Raw genomic sequence first — 20,216 nt, forward strand, 5'->3', positions numbered from 1 at the left:
GTGCTGTATTTATAGCCATGGCGAGTGATTTGCATTTCACAGGAAAAAGCTTGGACATATTGACCAAAAAAAACATTAAACAATCACTGAAGCAGTATAACAATATTCAAACACTGGGGCCAACTGGGGTTAAAGCAACTTTGTTTCAAACATGAGGCACGTTGTGACCATATTTTAGGTTGACGATAAAAAACGCTTCTGAGATCATATCACAGCGAGCTTAGATGCACAAGCGCAATCAAGCAGCCGAGTTCAGATGTGAAGGATTTACGGTCTATTCCAATGTCTACATGTTTAGCCCTATTTAACATGTGACTCACACATGTCTATCATTTGCAGACAATCCAGTCACACATTTACATAGAGGCTCAACCTCACTATTAAATTAACAATTTATGTATTGCTTTGCGATCTAAAAAGAGGTATTGAGACAAACAACATTATGCTACAAATAAACAAATGTTACAAATAAACAATCTATAAACTAAAATGCCCATTCAATAACATGATTAACAACATGAATCAATAATAGTATAATAAATATATATTGTTTTAAGTGTTTATGTTTGTTACACCAGGCACTCGTATGGTTTAAAGCAATGTTTCTCAACCACGATCCTTGATGCTAACAAAGCAGGTATCAGAATAATAAGAATAGTGCCTAGTAATCCACGTACAGGAAACGTCAAACTTTGTTTTGTTTAATGACACCACTAGAGCACATTGATTTATTAATCATCTGCTATTGGATGTCAAACATTTGGTAATTCTGACATATAGTCTTATGGTGGAAACACACTACATTTTTCCAGTAGTAGCAAGGAATCGTTTGTATGCACCATTGCAGAGACAGGATAGCACATACTATAGCCAGTTGTGGTGCACTGGAACGAGATATAGCCCAATGGGCCCACTGATGGGGATAAATCACAGACCGATCATGTATCAGGCAAGCACTTTACCATTGGGCTATGTCCCGCCCCTCCCATATTACAAAATAAAAAAAATTAATGGTCTGATTTACGACACATTTATGAAGTTTACAACTCTCATTAATTTATTATTACACTAAGTGTAAAATCCTTTAATAAACATACTAATAATTTATTATTCATTGTACTAAAACGTGTGTGTAACTTATATTTAAATAGAAAACAATTACATGTATTAAAAATTTAGGTGATAGTGTTTTCGTCCAAACATTTTGTGGATAATGAAGAACCGTTTTCAACTTGTTTGACATGTGTTAACCTCTTGGTAACCTGAATGACCATTCTCAACTTACTTCAAAGACTATAAAGGTGTGCTACAATATTGTTTTTAAAATGTTATGACTCCCTTTCTTATCCATTGAGCTGTCTTGTGCCAAAATAAGGCACAGTGGTTGAGGTTCTACAAAACCAATCTCTGGACTGGCAGTCCTCTTATATAAGTCAGATGTGGCAGTCCTCTTATATAAGTCAGATGTGGCTGTCCTCTTATACAAGTCAGATGTGGCAGTTCTCTTATATAAGTCAGATGTGGCAGTTCTCTTATATACAAGTCAGATGTGGCTGTCCTCTTATACAAGTCAGATGTGGCAGTTCTCTTATATAAGTCAGATATGGCTGTCCTCTTATATAAGTCAGATGTGGCAGTCCTCTTATATAAGTCAGATGTGGCTGTCCTCTTATATACGTCAGATGTGGCAGTCCTCTTATGTCAAATGTGGCAGTCCTCTTATAGACAAGGGGCGGGACATAGCCCAGTGATAAAGCGCGTGCCTGATACATGATCAGTCTAGGATCAACTCTGTCATTGGGTTGTTTCTCATTCCAGTCAGTGCACCACAACTGGTATATCAAAGGCCATGGTATGTGTTATAATTCTGCCTGTGGGATAGTACATAAAAAAGATCCCTTGCTACTATTGGAAAAATGTAGTGGGTTTCCTGTCTAAGACTATATGACAAAATTACTTACTGTTTGACATCCAAAAGCCGATGACAAATAAACCAATGTGCTCTAGTGGTGTCATTAAACAAAACAAACTTTTAAACTTTTTCTACTGACAAAACATCATTCTCACATGAGAGCACATCATCAAGACCTTGTAGAACATCATTTGAACTCTATCTTGTGCAGAAGTACAAGTCTGAATATGTTAATGATCGTGTCATTCAGATTTCAGAATTTGTACCAGATATCCATCTAATATAGAGAGGATGAGAAACATTGCTTTAACAAATTTACTTACACTTTAATAAAATACATTATGCAAACAAATAACAACATATGAGGAGCCACACATAAAATATGTACCCTCTAAGAGAGTTGTACTTTCAGTCATCATAAACAAAGAATGTAGGAGATAGATGGGTGGTGTGTATATATGTGTGTGTGTGTGGGAGGGGGGGGGGGGGGGGGGGTGTCACTGACATACCTTTCCAAAAATGTACATGCTATACAATAAGATTTACTGGAAACTTCTGTAGGGGAAAGGGGATTAAAGTGATGGAACATTCAAAAGGTGTACACAGGGGAAGTGGTGTACAATAATCACAGGTGTACATACTTTACGGGTGGCCCTTAACTGTGATAAATGAAGAGTATTGCTTGAGTTGGAATGCTCTATGAAATTTGTGAAATGCCAAATACAGTAGTTTGTCTGGGATCTGTTGCCCATCCAAAAACAAGGGCCGAAACAATCTTTGAAAAACTAAACATTTTCTACCATACTGGGAAAAAAGTATAATTTTTAACCATTTAGGACCAAATCCAATCCAATTTGACTAAATATTATTTTCATAAAACAACAAACCCCGGAGAAATCATAACTGTTGAAAACGTCACATCCCTGTTTTATATGCATTATTAAAATACAATTCTCAATGGATTCATAATTTCATACAGCAAACATGCAATTGTGATAATTAATTAAGTAACAACACTTATGGGTGTATAAGAACAAAAACATGAAGACATTTTTTTTCAGTCACTTCAAAATACATGAAAATCCGATTAATACTCAAATGTCACAACCACATATCAAAGTCTGCAGACTTTTGGCATCAAAGTTGTATGCACATAAAACAATTACCATACAAAACATGTGATAATAAAAATATTATAGCATTGTTTGGCTCTAAAAATATAATTAATAGTGTTAACTGATTGGCTAACAAATGCTGAGCTTATATAGATCCCTGATATATATGGCATACCACACATTTTTTATTTATTTATAAAAAAGGCAGAACATCATAAAACAAGAATTCCACAGAATTAAACGTCTTAAGCCCCTGTCACACTGTCAAGAATCAGGATGCCGGGTTAGCCATGGATATGATCCGGCATCATTCGTGACAATCTGTTGTGGTCCGTACTGAACTGTACCAATCCTTAGCTATCCATAGCAACCCGTAGCGACCCGTAGCGATCCCCGTTGTCAACTAACCCCTATCCTTAATAGTCCATGGTTTAACCGTAGTTAAACCATGGTGCATCCGTAGGGAACTGCGGATAGACCACTATCCGGGATCATCCATGAGGTTTTCATCCAGGCGATCCTTGACAGTGTGACCGGGGCTTTACCACTATAAACTGATTCAAATCCATAGATGTACATCTCAATGAATGTTAAAAAGATAACATTTGATTAATTTTATACATGAAATAATTTGTGATGTAAAATTCATGATTAATCTAAAAATTAAATTACCCGTATTAAATTTTAAATAAATGAATTTTATTTTATTTAATAAATTAAAACATTTTTTTTAGCATTCATTGCTATTAACATACATGGTTGCAACCACAAACATGTTTATTATTCTAGGATTTACAGTTTGTGAAAAATGCAGCAATATGCAGAAACACAAAAATCTGCCACCATCAGATAAGTAATACTTTGACTTAAGGCAAGATAAAAATTCTATATAACTGTAACTTGCAACGAAGGCCACTTTCCAAACATAAATCAGCATATATATATCCCATCTAGTAACTGTCCAAAATTATTTGTATAAAACAACTAAAAGTCTTCAAGTTTTGGTCATCTTACAACACTGAATTGAATTTTTGGCAAACACAAAGGGCCAAATTCATGAAGCCTGTATTCCTTAAACATGAGTGTTTAAGCATTGTAAATGTAAGTAGTTACACACATGTAAGTCTAAAACAGGCTTTGTAAATTCAGCCCAAAGTTTTTTGCATATAGTCATGTCATATATATTTGAAGAATTCATGTCCAAAATGTGATATATCCATTTAAGTGATTTTGAGAAAAAAATGTGTTTTTATTGAAACATGACATAACATGACAGTGTATATCATAGGAAGAAGTATATATAGTTTTAATATTCTGTTTAATGCACATAGATAGCATTTTGAGAAAACTCTATTGTCATAATGCTGAGTTGTATATATCGTGTTTTGGAAAAGAACTCTTGATTTATAAACATATAGTAATCTTCAAATGCATCTGGCTACCCTAACTGAAAAGAAAAGTTTAAAATCTTACTTGGAGATGGACCAATGCAAATGTACTTGATCAGCTAACAAATGATGTTCTTACCAACAGGTTTGTAAAAAATTAGCTTTATTCCGTGATGGTAAGAATGGAGAATATTGCGAGGTTTGCCAAGAGGAATTCACCATTTATCCTGAATAGGATAAAGCCGATATTCTACACAATTAAACTGGTTATTATTTTTATCCTGTCATTCATCAAACATTGAGAGGAAAAAAAACAAATTCAGCTACACTGTGTACAAGCACCTAAGTGAATGTTTTTGTGATATACAGTAAAGTACACTTATAATGAACATGCTTAGAACGAACTACTGCATAGAATGGACTGATCGTAAAGTCCTGTTTTATCTCCCTATACATTAATGACCAATTTATACAGATGTGTACAACGAACTACTGCTATAACAAACTAACTATCATGGTCCCTTCCGGTTCGTTACAAGAGTACTTTACTGGATCTGTTGATGTGATGCACACAAGTATGTGAAGTTACAAAGTCGTATGTTATTCTGCCAATACAAACTGGTTACAGGGTAAAATTGATTACATTTACAAATTTAGACACCTGCTATAACTATAGCTATAACTGTAGAAATAAAGGACTATTACATTATCTACATTTTCACAAGCATACAAACCATATGTTAGGCGAAAGAGGGGTAATGCTAACATACATGTACAGTTGAAAAAACAAAACAAATGTTGATAAAATATTCCTTAGAAAATCTAATATTGTTTTATGTACATGCTTTCAGGAGGGGGAGGAAGGTACCAAAACACTCTAAAGACTACAGTTTGTACTCATGAAATAGTAGATAACTGAACAACCACTAAGTAGCCCTAAATATTGTACAATATGCATGTGTAATTCATCAAACGAAACTGTAGAAAGGCCTGCATGGATTTCTCTGATCAAATATTTGGTACAAAAGAACCTGAATTAAGTATCTTCATGAAAGTTTGCTGGTAGTTTGCGAGACCTCTTAGAATACATTGTGAACAAAAATAACATAAAAAATTCCACCTCTTTTGAGCACACCACCTGAAAAAATAAAATAAAATGTTTGTCATGATTTGAAACATGCATTTATTTCATATTTATTATTACTTTGACCAATTTCAAAATAAATAAATAATAGTATAATTAAAATGATAATCATGTTACTTGGCAAAAAAAGGGGGTGGTGTCTATTTTAGATGATGATATTTTAAAAGTCTTAATTTGAAAAAGGAAATCTTCTTTTCAGTGTGTGTGTGTGTGTAACTTTTTCCATGCTTATATACCACAAAGGTTTTGAGCATGTCTGTCCCGGGTTCGGGACAGATTCTTTTCAGTGTATAACATTGCAAGATATATCATTACTTGGTCTGGTTGTCATAAAAAAAATTAATAATAATAATAAAAAGGTCAAAATTTAGCAGGATAGGACAATTAGTTTTGAATTTTATTTTCAAGGTATCTGAAAATTACAAAATTTGACATCATCAGTTTTTCCCATGGATGATTCACATATAAATAATTGGAATATTAAAATTAAAATGTAACATTGATAATGATGATGAGAACCATAATATACTACTCAAAAGAATTTAAGGGTCAGACGATATTTTCGACATTATTTTCTGAAGGTCAATTATATTAGCTAGACCATAATGTCACGCATGGTATTGTTCCATTTTGACGAAAGTGGGTCTAAGCAACCCATAAATGAATTAAAATCCACTGTCATTGACACTGTCGACTAGTTCTAATGGCGAAAACATGCTTACATTTGCACGTAAATTAGGGCGAAAGCGAAAGGTCTGCTAAGTGCCCATAACTTGCTTTTTCACAAAGCGCTTCATTTGCACGCTTTGCATGTGTATTCCATGTTCCCAATGCTGAATTTCCGTATAATTGGAGCTTGCGTTCGTGTACGGTGCACACTCCAAATTCGACAATGGTACGACGTCAACTGACTATCGAAGATCGAGGAAGGGCTATTGCTTGGCTTCAGGATGGCAATACGCAAAGAAATGTTGCTCTGAGACTTGGTGTCAGTCAGAGTGTCGTTGGCCGACTGTGGCAACGGTACCACGCAACGAATTCTGTTCGAAATCGTCCACGTTCGGGAAGACCCCGAAGCACTACAAATAGAGAGGACCGCTACATCACCAATATGGCTCTACGTCAACGCACAACCACTGCACGCCGATTACGTGACAATCTGCGGACTGCGACTGGAACTCGAGTGTCTGATCAAACCATACGCAATCGTCTGAGAGCCAATAATCTACGCTGCCGTCGCCAGGCTGTTCGACCACCACTCCTACCACGTCACAGAACGGCCAGACGTCACTGGTGCACACTTCATCTGCGGTGGCAACATGTTCGTTGGGGTCGAGTGATGTTCACTGATGAGTCCAGGTTTAGTCTCCAGTTCAACGACGGTCGGGTTCGTGTCTACAGACGTCCTGGGGAGCGCTTCGCTGACGTTAACGTTAGACAACGTCACCGGTTCGGTGGTGGCAGCATCATGGTGTGGGGCGGCATCTCTATCCACCACAGGACCCCCCTCTATGTGGTGGATGGCAATCTGAATGGAATCCGCTATCTGAATGAGATTATCCGGCTGTTGGTTCTCCCAGGCCTTCAGCAGATTGGCGGCGGGGCAGTTCTGCAGGATGACAATGCCAGACCCCACCGCGCCAGGGTGGTAACGGACTTTCTCAGACAACAAGGTATTGCCAGGATGGATTGGCCAGCATATTCGCCTGACTTGGCCCCAATAGAGCACGCCTGGGGCGAATTAGGCAGGAGAGTTCGGGATAACCATGCCCCTCCGGCCAACCTTCATGATCTGGGTCAACTTCTTATGGCAGAGTGGCAGGCCATTCCCCAAGAGTTCTTCAGACGTCTGATCAACAGCATGAGGCAACGATGTGTCGAGTGTATTCGCGCCAGGGGTGGATTCACACACTATTAAACGAATGTTCTAATGTGTAAAATCCATGTTTGACAACCTTCAACTTTGACAGCATGTCATGTGACTTTCTTGTATACAGTGACGTTTATTTGTGTTTTTTTGTAAATATGGAACAATAAATTAAATTTTTGGTGTAGTTTACATCATCAATCTAATACACTCTGAAACTTATTTGGTTATAAATTTTTGACCCTTAAATTCTTTTGAGTAGTATACTTACTAATAAAAACATTTATAATCAATCATTTACAACACATATACAGCCCTTTATTAATATGCATGGTTCATTTGTATTTCATGGCTTTTCACTTTTAATAAAAGTATTTAAATTTTCATATAAGCAGATGACAATATTTAATAAATACATTTTCTAAAACACTATTTAAATACACAAATATTTACCATGTGATATGCACCAATCAAGTTGTATCAATATATGAGTAATCCGAATGACTAGCCCACTGAAGACCAGCTGACTTTCCAGCTTTGATAATACTTTCAAACACCTCATCTCGGTTTAATATTGCTCCAAATATGGTTGTCTGGAAAAAAGTCAATCTACTTTTAAGACAAAATACACCAAAATAAATAAATAAATAAAAGCTGTCTCAAAAGACAGTGAATGAATTAAAAATAATCTGTAACAGGTTTTGAATAATCTTTAAATTGTAATTACTTTTTTGCTTTGAGTCCGTTAGTAACCAATTCAGTTTATAACCAGTCTTTTCACCTTTTGAAAAAAAAAACCCACATTGAATGGGTACAAGTTTATAATTTTTACTTACATAGATTTACTTAAATGTTTTATAAATACATAAAATAAAGTTCATATTTGAATCGATAAATGTTATTTTTGTATATTTTCCTAATTTTTATGATATTTCAGATCAGTTAATGTTGATGAAAATTAGCCAAAAAATCTAAAATGTTGTGTTTACTATTCCCAATAACAGTGGGGTTTTTACCAGAATTTTTTTTTTTAAAAACGAACTACGATTCATATCACAATATTTAGTGATTTTCGTTGTTGGTAAAACTATAAAATTTATTATCAAATTAGCTGTGATAATCAGCTATCAATCCCTGAAAATGACAGCAACATGCCGCCATTGTTGTCATGTGAAAATAATTGCCGGAAGTTGTCTTCTGTATCCTATTAATAAATAGTTTTCGGTGAATGTCATGTGCAAAACGGCGGGAAATATGAATTGGGAAATGCACTGTATAAAGTGTACAGTATGTTGACGTCGGGCAAGATATCTCGCCTGCAGTAGACAGAAGGTTAAGGAAAGGAAAGGTATGTTTAACAAAACCTCAGCATTTTTAAACAATGGCTATTTGGTGTCTAACATATGGTTATTTCAACACAGAGAATGAGAGGAAACCCGTTTTTGCCAAATAGGCTACTTCCGAAATGCTCAAAGGGATTTTTATATGCACTTCCCCAACCCAAACAGACACACACAGAGGCCTTTTATGTACAAGTCATGGGACAATGGCTGAGATAGTGAAAAAACCACAATGAAGGACATTTGATCCTGTGACTTACTGCACCTCAGGTGTGTGCTCTAACACTGAGTTACATCCTGTTCCTCAGTCTTTGACTTACTGCACCTCAGGTGTGTGCTCTAACACTGAGTTACATCCTGTTCCTCAGTCTTTGACTTACTGCACCTCAGGTGTGTGCTCTAACACTGAGTTACATCCTGTTCCTCAGTCTTTGACTTACTGCACCTCAGGTGTGTGCTCTAACACTGAGTTACATCCTGTTCCTCAGTCTTTGACTTACTGCACCTCAGGTGTGTGCTCTAACACTGAGTTACATCCTGTTCCTCAGTCTTTGACTTACTGCACCTCAGGTGTGTGCTCTAACACTGAGTTACATCCTGTTCCTCAGTCTTTGACTTACTGCACCTCAGGTGTGTGCTCTAACACTGAGTTACATCCTGTTCCTCAGTCTTTGACTTACTGCACCTCAGGTGTGTGCTCTAACACTGAGTTACATCCTGTTCCTCAGTCTTTGACTTACTGCACCTCAGGTGTGTGCTCTAACACTGAGTTACATCCTGTTCCTCAGTCTTTGACTTACTGCACCTCAGGTGTGTGCTCTAACACTGAGTTACATCCTGTTCCTCAGTCTTTGACTTACTGCACCTCAGGTGTGTGCTCTAACACTGAGTTACATCCTGTTCCTCAGTCTTTGACTTACTGCACCTCAGGTGTGTGCTCTAACACTGAGTTACATCCTGTTCCTCAGTCTTTGACTTACTGCACCTCAGGTGTGTGCTCTAACACTGAGTTACATCCTGTTCCTCAGTCTTTTAAGGCTTATAGTTCCAAGTGTAGCACAAATGTAGCACAAGTATTCTGCTGTTCAAGAGCTTGACAGACATTTCAACAGATATGATCGCTCTCTCAGCCAGAGATAACTTTATAGCCAAAAAACAGAATTGCTGCCTACCACTAGATTAAATCATATTTAATACCAAACATTGGGAATTTTTGCAGCAATTCTGTGTTTTCGCTATTGAGTTACATGTATCTCTGACTGAGAGAGCGATCATAACCATCCAAAAGTCTGTCTTGCTCTAGAATGGCAAGAGTACTCGGGCTAGGCACAAATGATGTATAATTTATATCCACACATTTTTTTTCTCGCTTTACAGTGCTAAATTTGAAGCTGTGGTGTTTTTGTGTGCCATTTCTGGTGTCCTATAGTATAATCCAGTTTTTACCTTATCTGATCCCTGTACTGCAATTTCAATAGCCATCCCTCCACCAGGCATCCAGGAATAGGGTTTTGCCTGAAATAAAACACAGCCTGTATTGTTATTCAAAACATTTGGACTTTAATTTACCAGCAGTTAGTTTATCTCTTATTGTAGGTACATTCAAAATTAAACTGAGCATAGTTACATGCATTTAACATTATGAATATTAATTTTTTTTTAAAGTTACATTAGTTTGTCAGAAGGGTAACTGACAAATATAAATTTGTGCATTCTCACAATGAAACTTGTAGTAATAATATGTAAAACCCACCCCTCCCACCCCATTTCAAATAATAGTAACATTCTGTAGAAAATAACCCTGAATGTTATTAACAATTTGTAGAAAATAACCCTTCATTTTAGTAACAATTTTAGTTATAGAAGCTAATTAAATTATTAAAATATCTTTTATTTTGTACAGCTAATAGCAGTTTAGGATCCATCAAACCAAATGCTAAAGACTGTCACTGCAAGTTGTACTGTGAGAATGCACCTTTTATATACATTTATGTAAATACTTTGTTTAATCAGAGGTCATTAAGTTTAATTGGGATCTTTTATGTGACAGTTCTCACAAGTAGGACAGTACATACCACAAACTTAGACATGTCAAGTTGTGTAGTACTAATGGAATCAAATCACTTGACAAATTACAAATAAAACATGCACTTTACTGATGGCTAAATCCCATTTCACAAAGTAGATTCAACATTAAAATGTCATGCTTATAGAAAATAAAACTTAGTGGATCATTTAGTAGTTTCACTATGTGCATCTTAGATTAAAATAAATACACATTTCAATTAAAAAATATTAAAAGATTTTATAAATAGCCAACCTTTTCTAGCTTAGTAATATCAGAGAGAGGAATAACTATGTTTGTTGGCGATGGCGATTTTGTTTTCTCAAAGCACAGGAAGCTGAAACATGCAAAAAGAAATATCTATAAAATATTAAAAGAAAGGACAAATATACTGACGTCCAAAAGAAACTTTACATACATAAAATTTAAATAATTTGATAAATATTGTTGCTAATCGAAAAGAACCAATTTAGAAACCACCTTACAAACACTTTGCATGTATCACAAAGTGCATTGTGACATTTAGATGTTGAACTTCATGATACTTTCATATCACACCGTACCGTTTGTTGTTTCTTTACAATTTTAAACTTTGTAAAGTTTCTTTTGGACGTCAGTATCTATTGCTTTGGAAAGTAAAGAATGTTATAAAGCTTCTCTTAATAATATTTAAATGTCACCAAACAATGTGTTACATTATTAAATAAGTTGTTAATAAGTCATCATTCTTATATTATATTATCAAGCAAAGATAAGTACATGTGTGGTTTAATTCAAGATCAATGGCTTGTAGTTAATCAGCTTATTGTTTTTTAACTTAAACTTAGCAATGACTTCAATTTTTAAACAAAAGTTATTCAATTAATTGAACTACGATTTCACAGGCGTTGAAAGATGCCAGCATCAGGGAGGGTTAGGGGGAGTCAGAGGGGGAACCATTAATATTTCAATTTGACTTTCAATGGGGGGGGATGTATTATTTTCATACTTGGAGGGGAGTGGTGTCCCCTGCCTCCTCTACCTATGCATTTACGACTGATTTTATATAAAAAATCCATTTAATTACAGGCTGAGTGTACTTTTTTTTTTTTTTTTTTACCTACAATGAAAAGAAACCAAAACCGTTTTGCAACCAAAAACAATCATGGTGCAATATGTTTCACCTACTTCATTTCTGACATAACCTTGACCTCAGTCATTTAAATATATATATGCAAGTGATCAGAAGGTTCTATTAATCAGTTGTGAGTGTGTGTATACTTACTTGGGTGACGTAACACTATACCTCATAGCAGCAAAAGATTTAAGTGGGGGTTTTTGGTAGATGTTTTGCTGGTACAAGTTCCAGGATTCTAGCCCCATGTTTATAAAATTTGAATATGTATTGGACTTTGACTGAACCACAAAATCTGAAGATTTTAATGTCATGTCAGTGCCATATAAACTGCATGTAAAGTCTGAACTGCTACAAACAGTGTGTATGGGGTTTGCCAGGTTCCAGACTTTATGGACAATTAAGCCTCAAAATTAAATGTTTTATATTGATGGAAAGATATAAAGGATCAGACAGATAGCAACAACAAACAATGACTGCATCAAAAATCAATTCATATTGTCAGAAGTTGACTGGGAACATATAGGCAGCACATTCAACACTATAGACATTCCATCCCACATTACAACTTGGTATGAAATACAGACATTACTACGCTAGTAGTGAATTAAATTTGGTCTACAATTTGATGTGTTCCCTTATTTCTTTCCATCAGTATATGCACAGGCTATGAGAAACAGATGTAAGCCTAAATTTCCACACCAAAAAATCAAGACTTAAATCTTAACAAGAATTCTACAGAATTATAAGACTCACCTACCATAAACCGTTTTGGTGCACTGTGATGAACATGCATAGGTGCAACTATAAATCGAGTTTTATTGATCTAAGACTTATATTTTGTCAGAAACGTGAAACTTTAATGCAAAAGTTGATGCCACAACCACTATCGCACCAGAGAAGTAATATCTATATCTCATCTTTTTACTTTGTAAAGGCGATACTAAAAAACACACCAAAAAACCAAGTTATCTCACCTTGCATATTTATTCCAAATGGACAAAAAAACAAGATATAAAATAGAATAAAACTGTACATACATGCAGCAATTAACTTGTGACCTAGAAATTAGCAGACGGTGTGCATTTTCACCAAACAATACAAATCATCTAGTGCAGAGCTTTACATTTCAAAATATATGGGCCCCCTTCCATGAAGCGATCTTAGCGCTAAGATCACCTTAAGTTAATAAGGTAGTTATGCACTTAAAATGATCTTAGGGCTAAGATTGTTTCGTGAAATGGGGCCATGGACTTATATCCCCACAAAACGGTAAAATTATTTAAATAAAAATGTCCCACCTTCTTGTAAGAAAAAGCTTTCCGTTTTTAAAAGCTGATGGTAAAGATTTATCCCGGTTAATCAAGGTACAGCGACGCCCACCACGCCAGTCTGAAATAAACATAAACACACAATTAGAGGAACTAGAAGGAAGTGAGAGAGAATTACAGAACCAAATAACATACTAAAAATATCTACAAATATTAGCGTAGGTCAAAAGATGGAAAACACTGCAATAATGAAACCTTTTCATTACAAGTTTGTTTTTGTTTAAATACACCACTAGAGCACATTGATTTATTGATCATCAGCTATTGGATATCAAACCCACAACATTTGTTTTTCATTAGCAGCAAGGAATCTTTTATATGTATGTTTCCCAAGACATGACAGCACATACCACAGCCTTTGAGTACTGGTTTGAACATGACCAAAAAAACAAACAAGAGAAGGGGCCCACCAATGGGGTTCGATCCTACGATAAATGCACCTACCCTACAATCAATGAATGTCCTACAATCAATGCACCTACCCTACAATCAATTCACCTATCCTACAATCAATGAATGTCCTACAATCAATGCACCTACCCTACAATCAATGAATGTCCTACAATCAATGAATGTCCTACAATCAATGCACCTATCCTACAATCAGTGAATGTCCTACAATCAGTGAATGTCCTACAATCAATGCACCTACCCTACAATCAATGAATGTCCTACAATCAATGCACCTACCCTACAATCAATGAATGTCCTACAATCAATGCACCTACCCTACAATCAATGAATGTCCTACCATCAATGAATGTCCTACAATCAATGCACCTACCCTACAATCAATGAATGTCCTACAATCAATGAATGTCCTACAATCAATGCACCTACCCTACAATCAATGAATGTCCTACAATCAATGCACCTATCCTACAATCAATGAATGTCCTACAATCAATGCACCTATCCTACAATCAATGCACCTACCCTACAATCAATGAATGTCCTACAATTAATGCACCTACCCTACAATCAATGAATGTCCTACAATCAATGCACCTATCCTACAATCAATGAATGTCCTACAATCAATGCACCTACCCTACAATCAATGCACCTATCCTACAATCAATGAATGTCCTACAATCAATGCACCTACCCTACAATCAATGAATGTCCTACAATCAATGCACCTACCCTACAATCAATGAATGTCCTACAATCAATGTACCTATCCTACAATCAATGCACCTAACCTACAATCAATGAATGTCCTACAATCAATGCACCTATCCTACAATCAATGCACCTACCCTACAACCAATGCACATACCCTACAACCAATGCACCTATCCTACAATCAATGCACCTACCCTACAATCAATGCACCTACAATCAATGCATCTATCCTACAATCAACGCACCTATTCTACAATCAATGCACCTATCCTACAACCAATGCACCTACCATACAATCAATGCACCTATCCTACAATCAATGCACCTATCATATAACCAATGCACCTAACCTACAATCAATGCACCTATCCTACAATCAATGCACCTATCCTACAATCAATGCACCTACCCTACAATCAATGCACCTACCCTACAATCAATGCACCTACCCTACAACCAACACCTATTCTACAACCAATGCACCTACCCTACAACCAATGCACCTACCCTACAATCAATGCACCTATCCTACAATCAATGCACCTACCCTACAACCAATGCACCTACCCTACAATCAATGCACCTATCCTACAATCAATGCACCTACCCTACAATCAATGCACCTACCCTACAATCAATGCACCTACCCTACAACCAACACCTATTCTACAACCAATGCACCTACCCTACAACCAATGCACCTACCCTACAACCAATGCACCTACCCTACAATCAATGCACCTATCCTACAATCAATGAATGTCCTACAACCAATGCACCTCAGGCGAGAATTCTACTGGTAGCTAGATGCTGCCACTTTTCATTAATTTAAAAGAACTTGGAAAGGAACTGTTTTGGGCTCATGCTAAAATCTGGCATACTAAATAAATCCAAGAGGGTGGGGTGGGGGTTATCTCTGAGGAATACACAAAATGTACATCTATGGCAACAAAAGCTAGCTAATATTCCATAGCTTATTATGTTATAATGAAACTGAATAATAATTTGTTTAAAAAGAGTAAAAAAAAAAAAAAAAATTACAACTGAATAAAGCTTGCCTGAAAGTGGACATTCTTCAAGGGGAAGGGAGAAGAGTTCACAAAATGTCCTGTCTTCGGAGGACAACCCAAATATCCCATCAGTCTCCTGTTCAGCAGAGTTATCTCTCTTGGGAAGAATGTACTACATTCAAACAGAAAAGATAATAAAACCCTAATGCACTGTTAAATGGCTTGTTAGCTATCCAACATGATAACAGGCTAGTCTAAGAGAAACGCTCTACTTTAACTTTATCATTAATTTAAGCAAAGTAATTATTTAAATTTTTCAGTTGCATGGCCTCTTTTAATATGCACTTTTCGAATGCCAGGATATATGAGAAGAAAATGGATGCAATATATATGATATTGAAGAACTTTAATCTGAATGTATCACTAATGTGTCCAAGCAGTAGCATGACAATTATTTTAAGTTATGTCAAAACCAAACCATCCACTGAAATTAACACTATTAAATTAATGCATTATGGGTGGAAGGAAATGTTTTATTTAACAATGCACTCAACACATTTTATTTATGGTTATATGGCGTCAGACATATGCACCATCCCACAAACAGGGTAGTACATACCACGGCCTTTGATATACCAGTCGTGGTGCACTGGCTGGAACGAGAAATAGTCCAATGGGCCTTTATGGGTGGAGTCATGTGAAAACTGACTGCTCTATGACATACAAGTTAAACTTGCAAGAGCAAGCGCTGAAAAATAAAGTATAACTTTTTAATTTCTTACTTTATCTTTGAGGACATAAAATAATACTATAGACCATTTGTTACCATATATTTTACAATTTGTAAACTGAAAATTTCCAATTTTTTGTAAAACGATGCTGAAATTCCCAAAAGCAAAACCATGGGTGTCAAACCAAATTTGAGAAATAAAACCCTGTAAGAATATACAGTCAAACTTCGATAACTCCACCTTTGATCTCTCTAAAACTTCGATCTCTCGACCTGAAGTGACGGTCCGGACCAAATTAATATACAAACAAGTAATAACGGCCTTCGAAACTCAAACTTCGAATACTCGATAAACTCGATCACTCGACCTAATTCTCTGGTCCTGCCATAAAGATTTAATAGTTTATGCACCTCTAAAACTCGACGCGTGTATTGATCAAACTGTCATTACCAATAGTATTTTAAAGATGAATGAATTGTTAATCAGGTCAATCAGAAGAAGCGCGCCAGTCTTGGGTGGTCTGGGAAGATGAGGATTAAGGTGATAATTACAGAATAATACGAACTGATTCTGTGTTTGGGTGTCGGTGTTCGCCTCGCTACGTAATACATAATTACAGACACAGTCTGGTTAACTTCAAAGAGCACTTGTAATAATTGTTAGCACTGTTTCTTTTCTTTTATAAATGTTAGTTCCTGATTTGCTTTAGTGCTTTTTAATGATTTTTCTTATTTAAAACAATAAAAATAATTTAAATAATTTAAAATAATTTGGTGAAAAACAAATGTACTGAGTGTTATTCGACATTCAGTGTTTTATTTGTTAGTTATGTTTTGACATCTGTAAAATATATCAACTTTCATTATATCATTTACTTCCTGTATACGTACATCTATATATAAATATAGATATAGATATAATATGGAAATGCCTTCATTTTTCCTTGTTTTTTCTATCAATAAATACATGTATAGGCCCAAGCATATGTATTTCAAATTTATTTGGGTTATCTTTTTTGTTTTGTTATTTACTAACTTTTACAATATACACAAAATGTATGTATCACAGGCGTCGGAAGATGCCAACAAAAGGGGTGGGGTGACAGTTATATATTAATTTGTCTTTCAACTAGGGTGACTGGCCTCGGTGGCGTCGTGGTAGGCCATCGGTCTACAGGCTGGTAGGTACTGAGTTCGGATCCCAGTCGAGGCATGGGATTTTTAATCCAGATACCGACTCCAAACCCTGAGTGAGTGCTCCGCAAGGCTCAATGGGTAGGTGTAAACCACTTGCACCGACCAGTGATCCATAACTGGTTCAACAAAGGCCATGGTTTGTGCTATCCTGCCTGTGGGAAGCGCAAATAAAAGATCCCTTGCTGCTAATCGGAAGAGTAGCCCATGTAGTGGCGACAGCAGGTTTCCTCTCAAAATCTGTGTGGTCCTTAACCATATGTCTGACACCATATAACTGTAAATAAAATGTGTTGAGTGCATCGTTAAATAAAACATTTCTTTCTTTTTCTTTTTCAACTAGGGATATATAGTTTTCAGAGTTTACAGGTAGGCACTGAAGTGCACGCTTAATACAATATTAAGCGAAAGTATCCAGCTGCAATGCAGTTTGAATTTGAACTCTTATATATTAATTTCGAAAACTCAAACTCCCTGAAACTATTTCCTCATCCCCTTCAAGATCGAGTTATCAAAGTTTGACTGTATGTTGTTTTTTGGTGGGGGGTTTTTACCAATGTTTCAATGTATTTCCGAGGGCCTGGTGGAAGATTAGCTTATGCTAAACCTGTCACCCTCATTAAATAAAGTTATTATTAGTAGTAGTATCTAATATATAAAATATACTGAACTATCTAACCTTGTCAATCTCCGACTTCAACTGTTGTTTCTCAAACTCTGCATCAGTCGGAAGTGAGAGCCATATCTTATGGGTGGAGTCATATTTCTGCTTCAAACGTGGAAACCGCAGAAACAGGTAGTCAATGATAAATAACTTGATCCCAAAATATAGTCCTAAAATGTTAACAAATAAACATTAAATGTAATTCCAACACAAATATGAATAGTTTGTTTATATCATCACTGATTTCATATTTCATTACACAAAATGTTTGTATTAATCATAAATTATTTAACAATAACATCATTATCTTTTTTCAAAACATCCCACTGCTATTTTAATTGGTCCAGCAACAAAATGAATATTAGGATTTCAGTAAATTCTACATGGTATTGACACCACTGGGTTTTTTTTTACACCTCTGTCCAATAGGCTTACTACTTTAAAATGGTCCAGTGCTATTTCAAAATGGTTCAGTACTATTTCAAAATAGTCCAGCAACAAAATGAAATGAAACATGAATGCAGTAAATCTAGATTGCAAAACGTGATGGTAAAATAATTAATTGGAACCAATATTTACCTGCAATATAAAACAAGTAATTTGCTGGGAATATCACTGAGAAGATACTGGCACAGATAAGTTTAAAGAAGATCTCTTTTGTAGCAGATGGTTGACGCCAAGTCAACAAGCTGAAAATAAACAAAACCTTTAAATTAGTATTTTAATTTTCAAATCAATTACCATATGTTATTCAGAAACAATGAGAGAGAGAGAGGGAGAGAGAGAGAGAGGGGAGAGAGAGAGAGAGAGAGAGGGGGAGAGAGAGAGGGGGGGAGAGAGAGAGGGGGAGAGAGAGGGGGAGAGGGGAGGGAGAGGGAGGGAGAGGGAGTGAGAGAGAGGAGTGAGAGGAGAGAGAGGGAGAGGGAGGGAGGGAGGGAGAGGGAGGGAGGGAGGGAGGGAGGGAGGGAGGGAGGGAGGGAGAGAGGAGAGAGAGAGAGAGAGAGAGAGAGAGAGAGAGAGAGAGAGAGAGAGAGAGAGAGAGAGAGAGAGAGAGAGAGAGAGAGAGAGAGAGATGTTATCTTGTAGTCACAATATATAATACATGTGACAATTTTTCTTATTTTTAACTCTTTTTTTTTAACAGACATATTTTTCACACAACTGTAATGTAAAGTATAAACAAGTTACCAGTTATTAAGTAATGAAGTAATTTTCACTTACTTTTTAATTTTTTCCAGACTGTCAGCAAAAGATCCAAGTATATTCTAGAAACAAAGTACTTTTGTATTATTTTTTAAACCATTGAAAAACTGTTTTAAAAATCCAAACACTACTGTAACAGTTTTTACATGAACCATGACCATTTCATAAAATATTACACAATCAAATTATAAACATTAGAAAACTGTTTGATATTTGTACACAAGACAAAACTGTTTTAAAAATCCAAACACTACTGTAACAGTTTTTACATGAACCATGGCCATTTCATAAAATATTACACAATCAAATTATAAACATTAGAAAACTGTTTGATATTTGTACACAAGACAAAACTGTTTTCATTCAGTTGGTAATTGCCCGTGTCAGTCAGCAATGTGGTGGAGATTGTTATGGAGTTTATAATTCCCTGTGTCATTTTTTTGGCTATGGACTTTACATTTTTTCTTTATTCTGGGTTCACAGCCCGGTACCGGCTCCCACCCAGAGCGAGTTTTACGACTCATTGGGTAGGTGTAAGACCACTACACCCTCTTCTCTCTCACTAACCACTAACAACTAACCCTCTGTCCTGGACAGACAGCCCACACAGCTGAGGTGGGTGTCCAGCACAGTGTGCTTGAACCTTAATTGTATAGAAGCACGAAAATAAGTTGAAATGAAAACTGATTACAAATGCTCTATTCAATTTTTTTTCTTCAATATTTTATTTTATTTATTGTTAGAAATAAATTATGCTTTGTTAACTGAAAATAAATGAAAAGTAAATTAAAAAACTACATGGCTGTTACAACAAAGGCTATATATTGACTGGAGTAGCCTATGTGGCAGCAGTAGGTTGGTTTCCTCTCTATTCCTCTCGATCAAGTGTCAAAATAACCATGTTAGTCATCAAAATAACCATGTTAGTCACCAAAATAGCCATGTTAGTCACCAAAATAGCCATGTTAGTCACCAAAATAACTATGTTAGTCACCAAAATAGCCTTAGTTT

General features: G+C 35.9%; 1 protein-coding gene across 3 annotated transcripts in view; it reads right to left on the reverse strand.

Moving 5' to 3' along the window:
• Positions 1-2,814: 2,814 nt before the first annotated feature.
• Positions 2,815-20,216, reverse strand: part of LOC121369125 (GRAM domain-containing protein 4-like) — a 36,377-nt gene continuing 18,975 nt past the window's right edge. For 2 of the 3 annotated variants that reach the window (XM_041493988.1, XM_041493989.1), the window contains 9 exons: positions 19,224-19,267; positions 18,582-18,691; positions 18,018-18,172; positions 15,463-15,586; positions 13,247-13,337; positions 11,087-11,168; positions 10,213-10,281; positions 7,880-8,019; positions 2,815-5,553 (listed from right to left, as the gene is read on the reverse strand). In XM_041493988.1, the coding sequence (XP_041349922.1) occupies positions 7,897-8,019; positions 10,213-10,281; positions 11,087-11,168; positions 13,247-13,337; positions 15,463-15,586; positions 18,018-18,172; positions 18,582-18,691; positions 19,224-19,267 (798 nt within the window). In that variant the 3' untranslated portion in view covers positions 2,815-5,553; positions 7,880-7,896. The remainder of the gene's footprint in view (positions 5,554-7,879; positions 8,020-10,212; positions 10,282-11,086; positions 11,169-13,246; positions 13,338-15,462; positions 15,587-18,017; positions 18,173-18,581; positions 18,692-19,223; positions 19,268-20,216) is intronic. The other variant, XR_005957566.1, reaches the window with a different exon arrangement.

Source organism: Gigantopelta aegis, chromosome 3, assembly GCF_016097555.1.
Source record: "Gigantopelta aegis isolate Gae_Host chromosome 3, Gae_host_genome, whole genome shotgun sequence".
Taxonomy (NCBI): domain Eukaryota; kingdom Metazoa; phylum Mollusca; class Gastropoda; order Neomphalida; family Peltospiridae; genus Gigantopelta; species Gigantopelta aegis.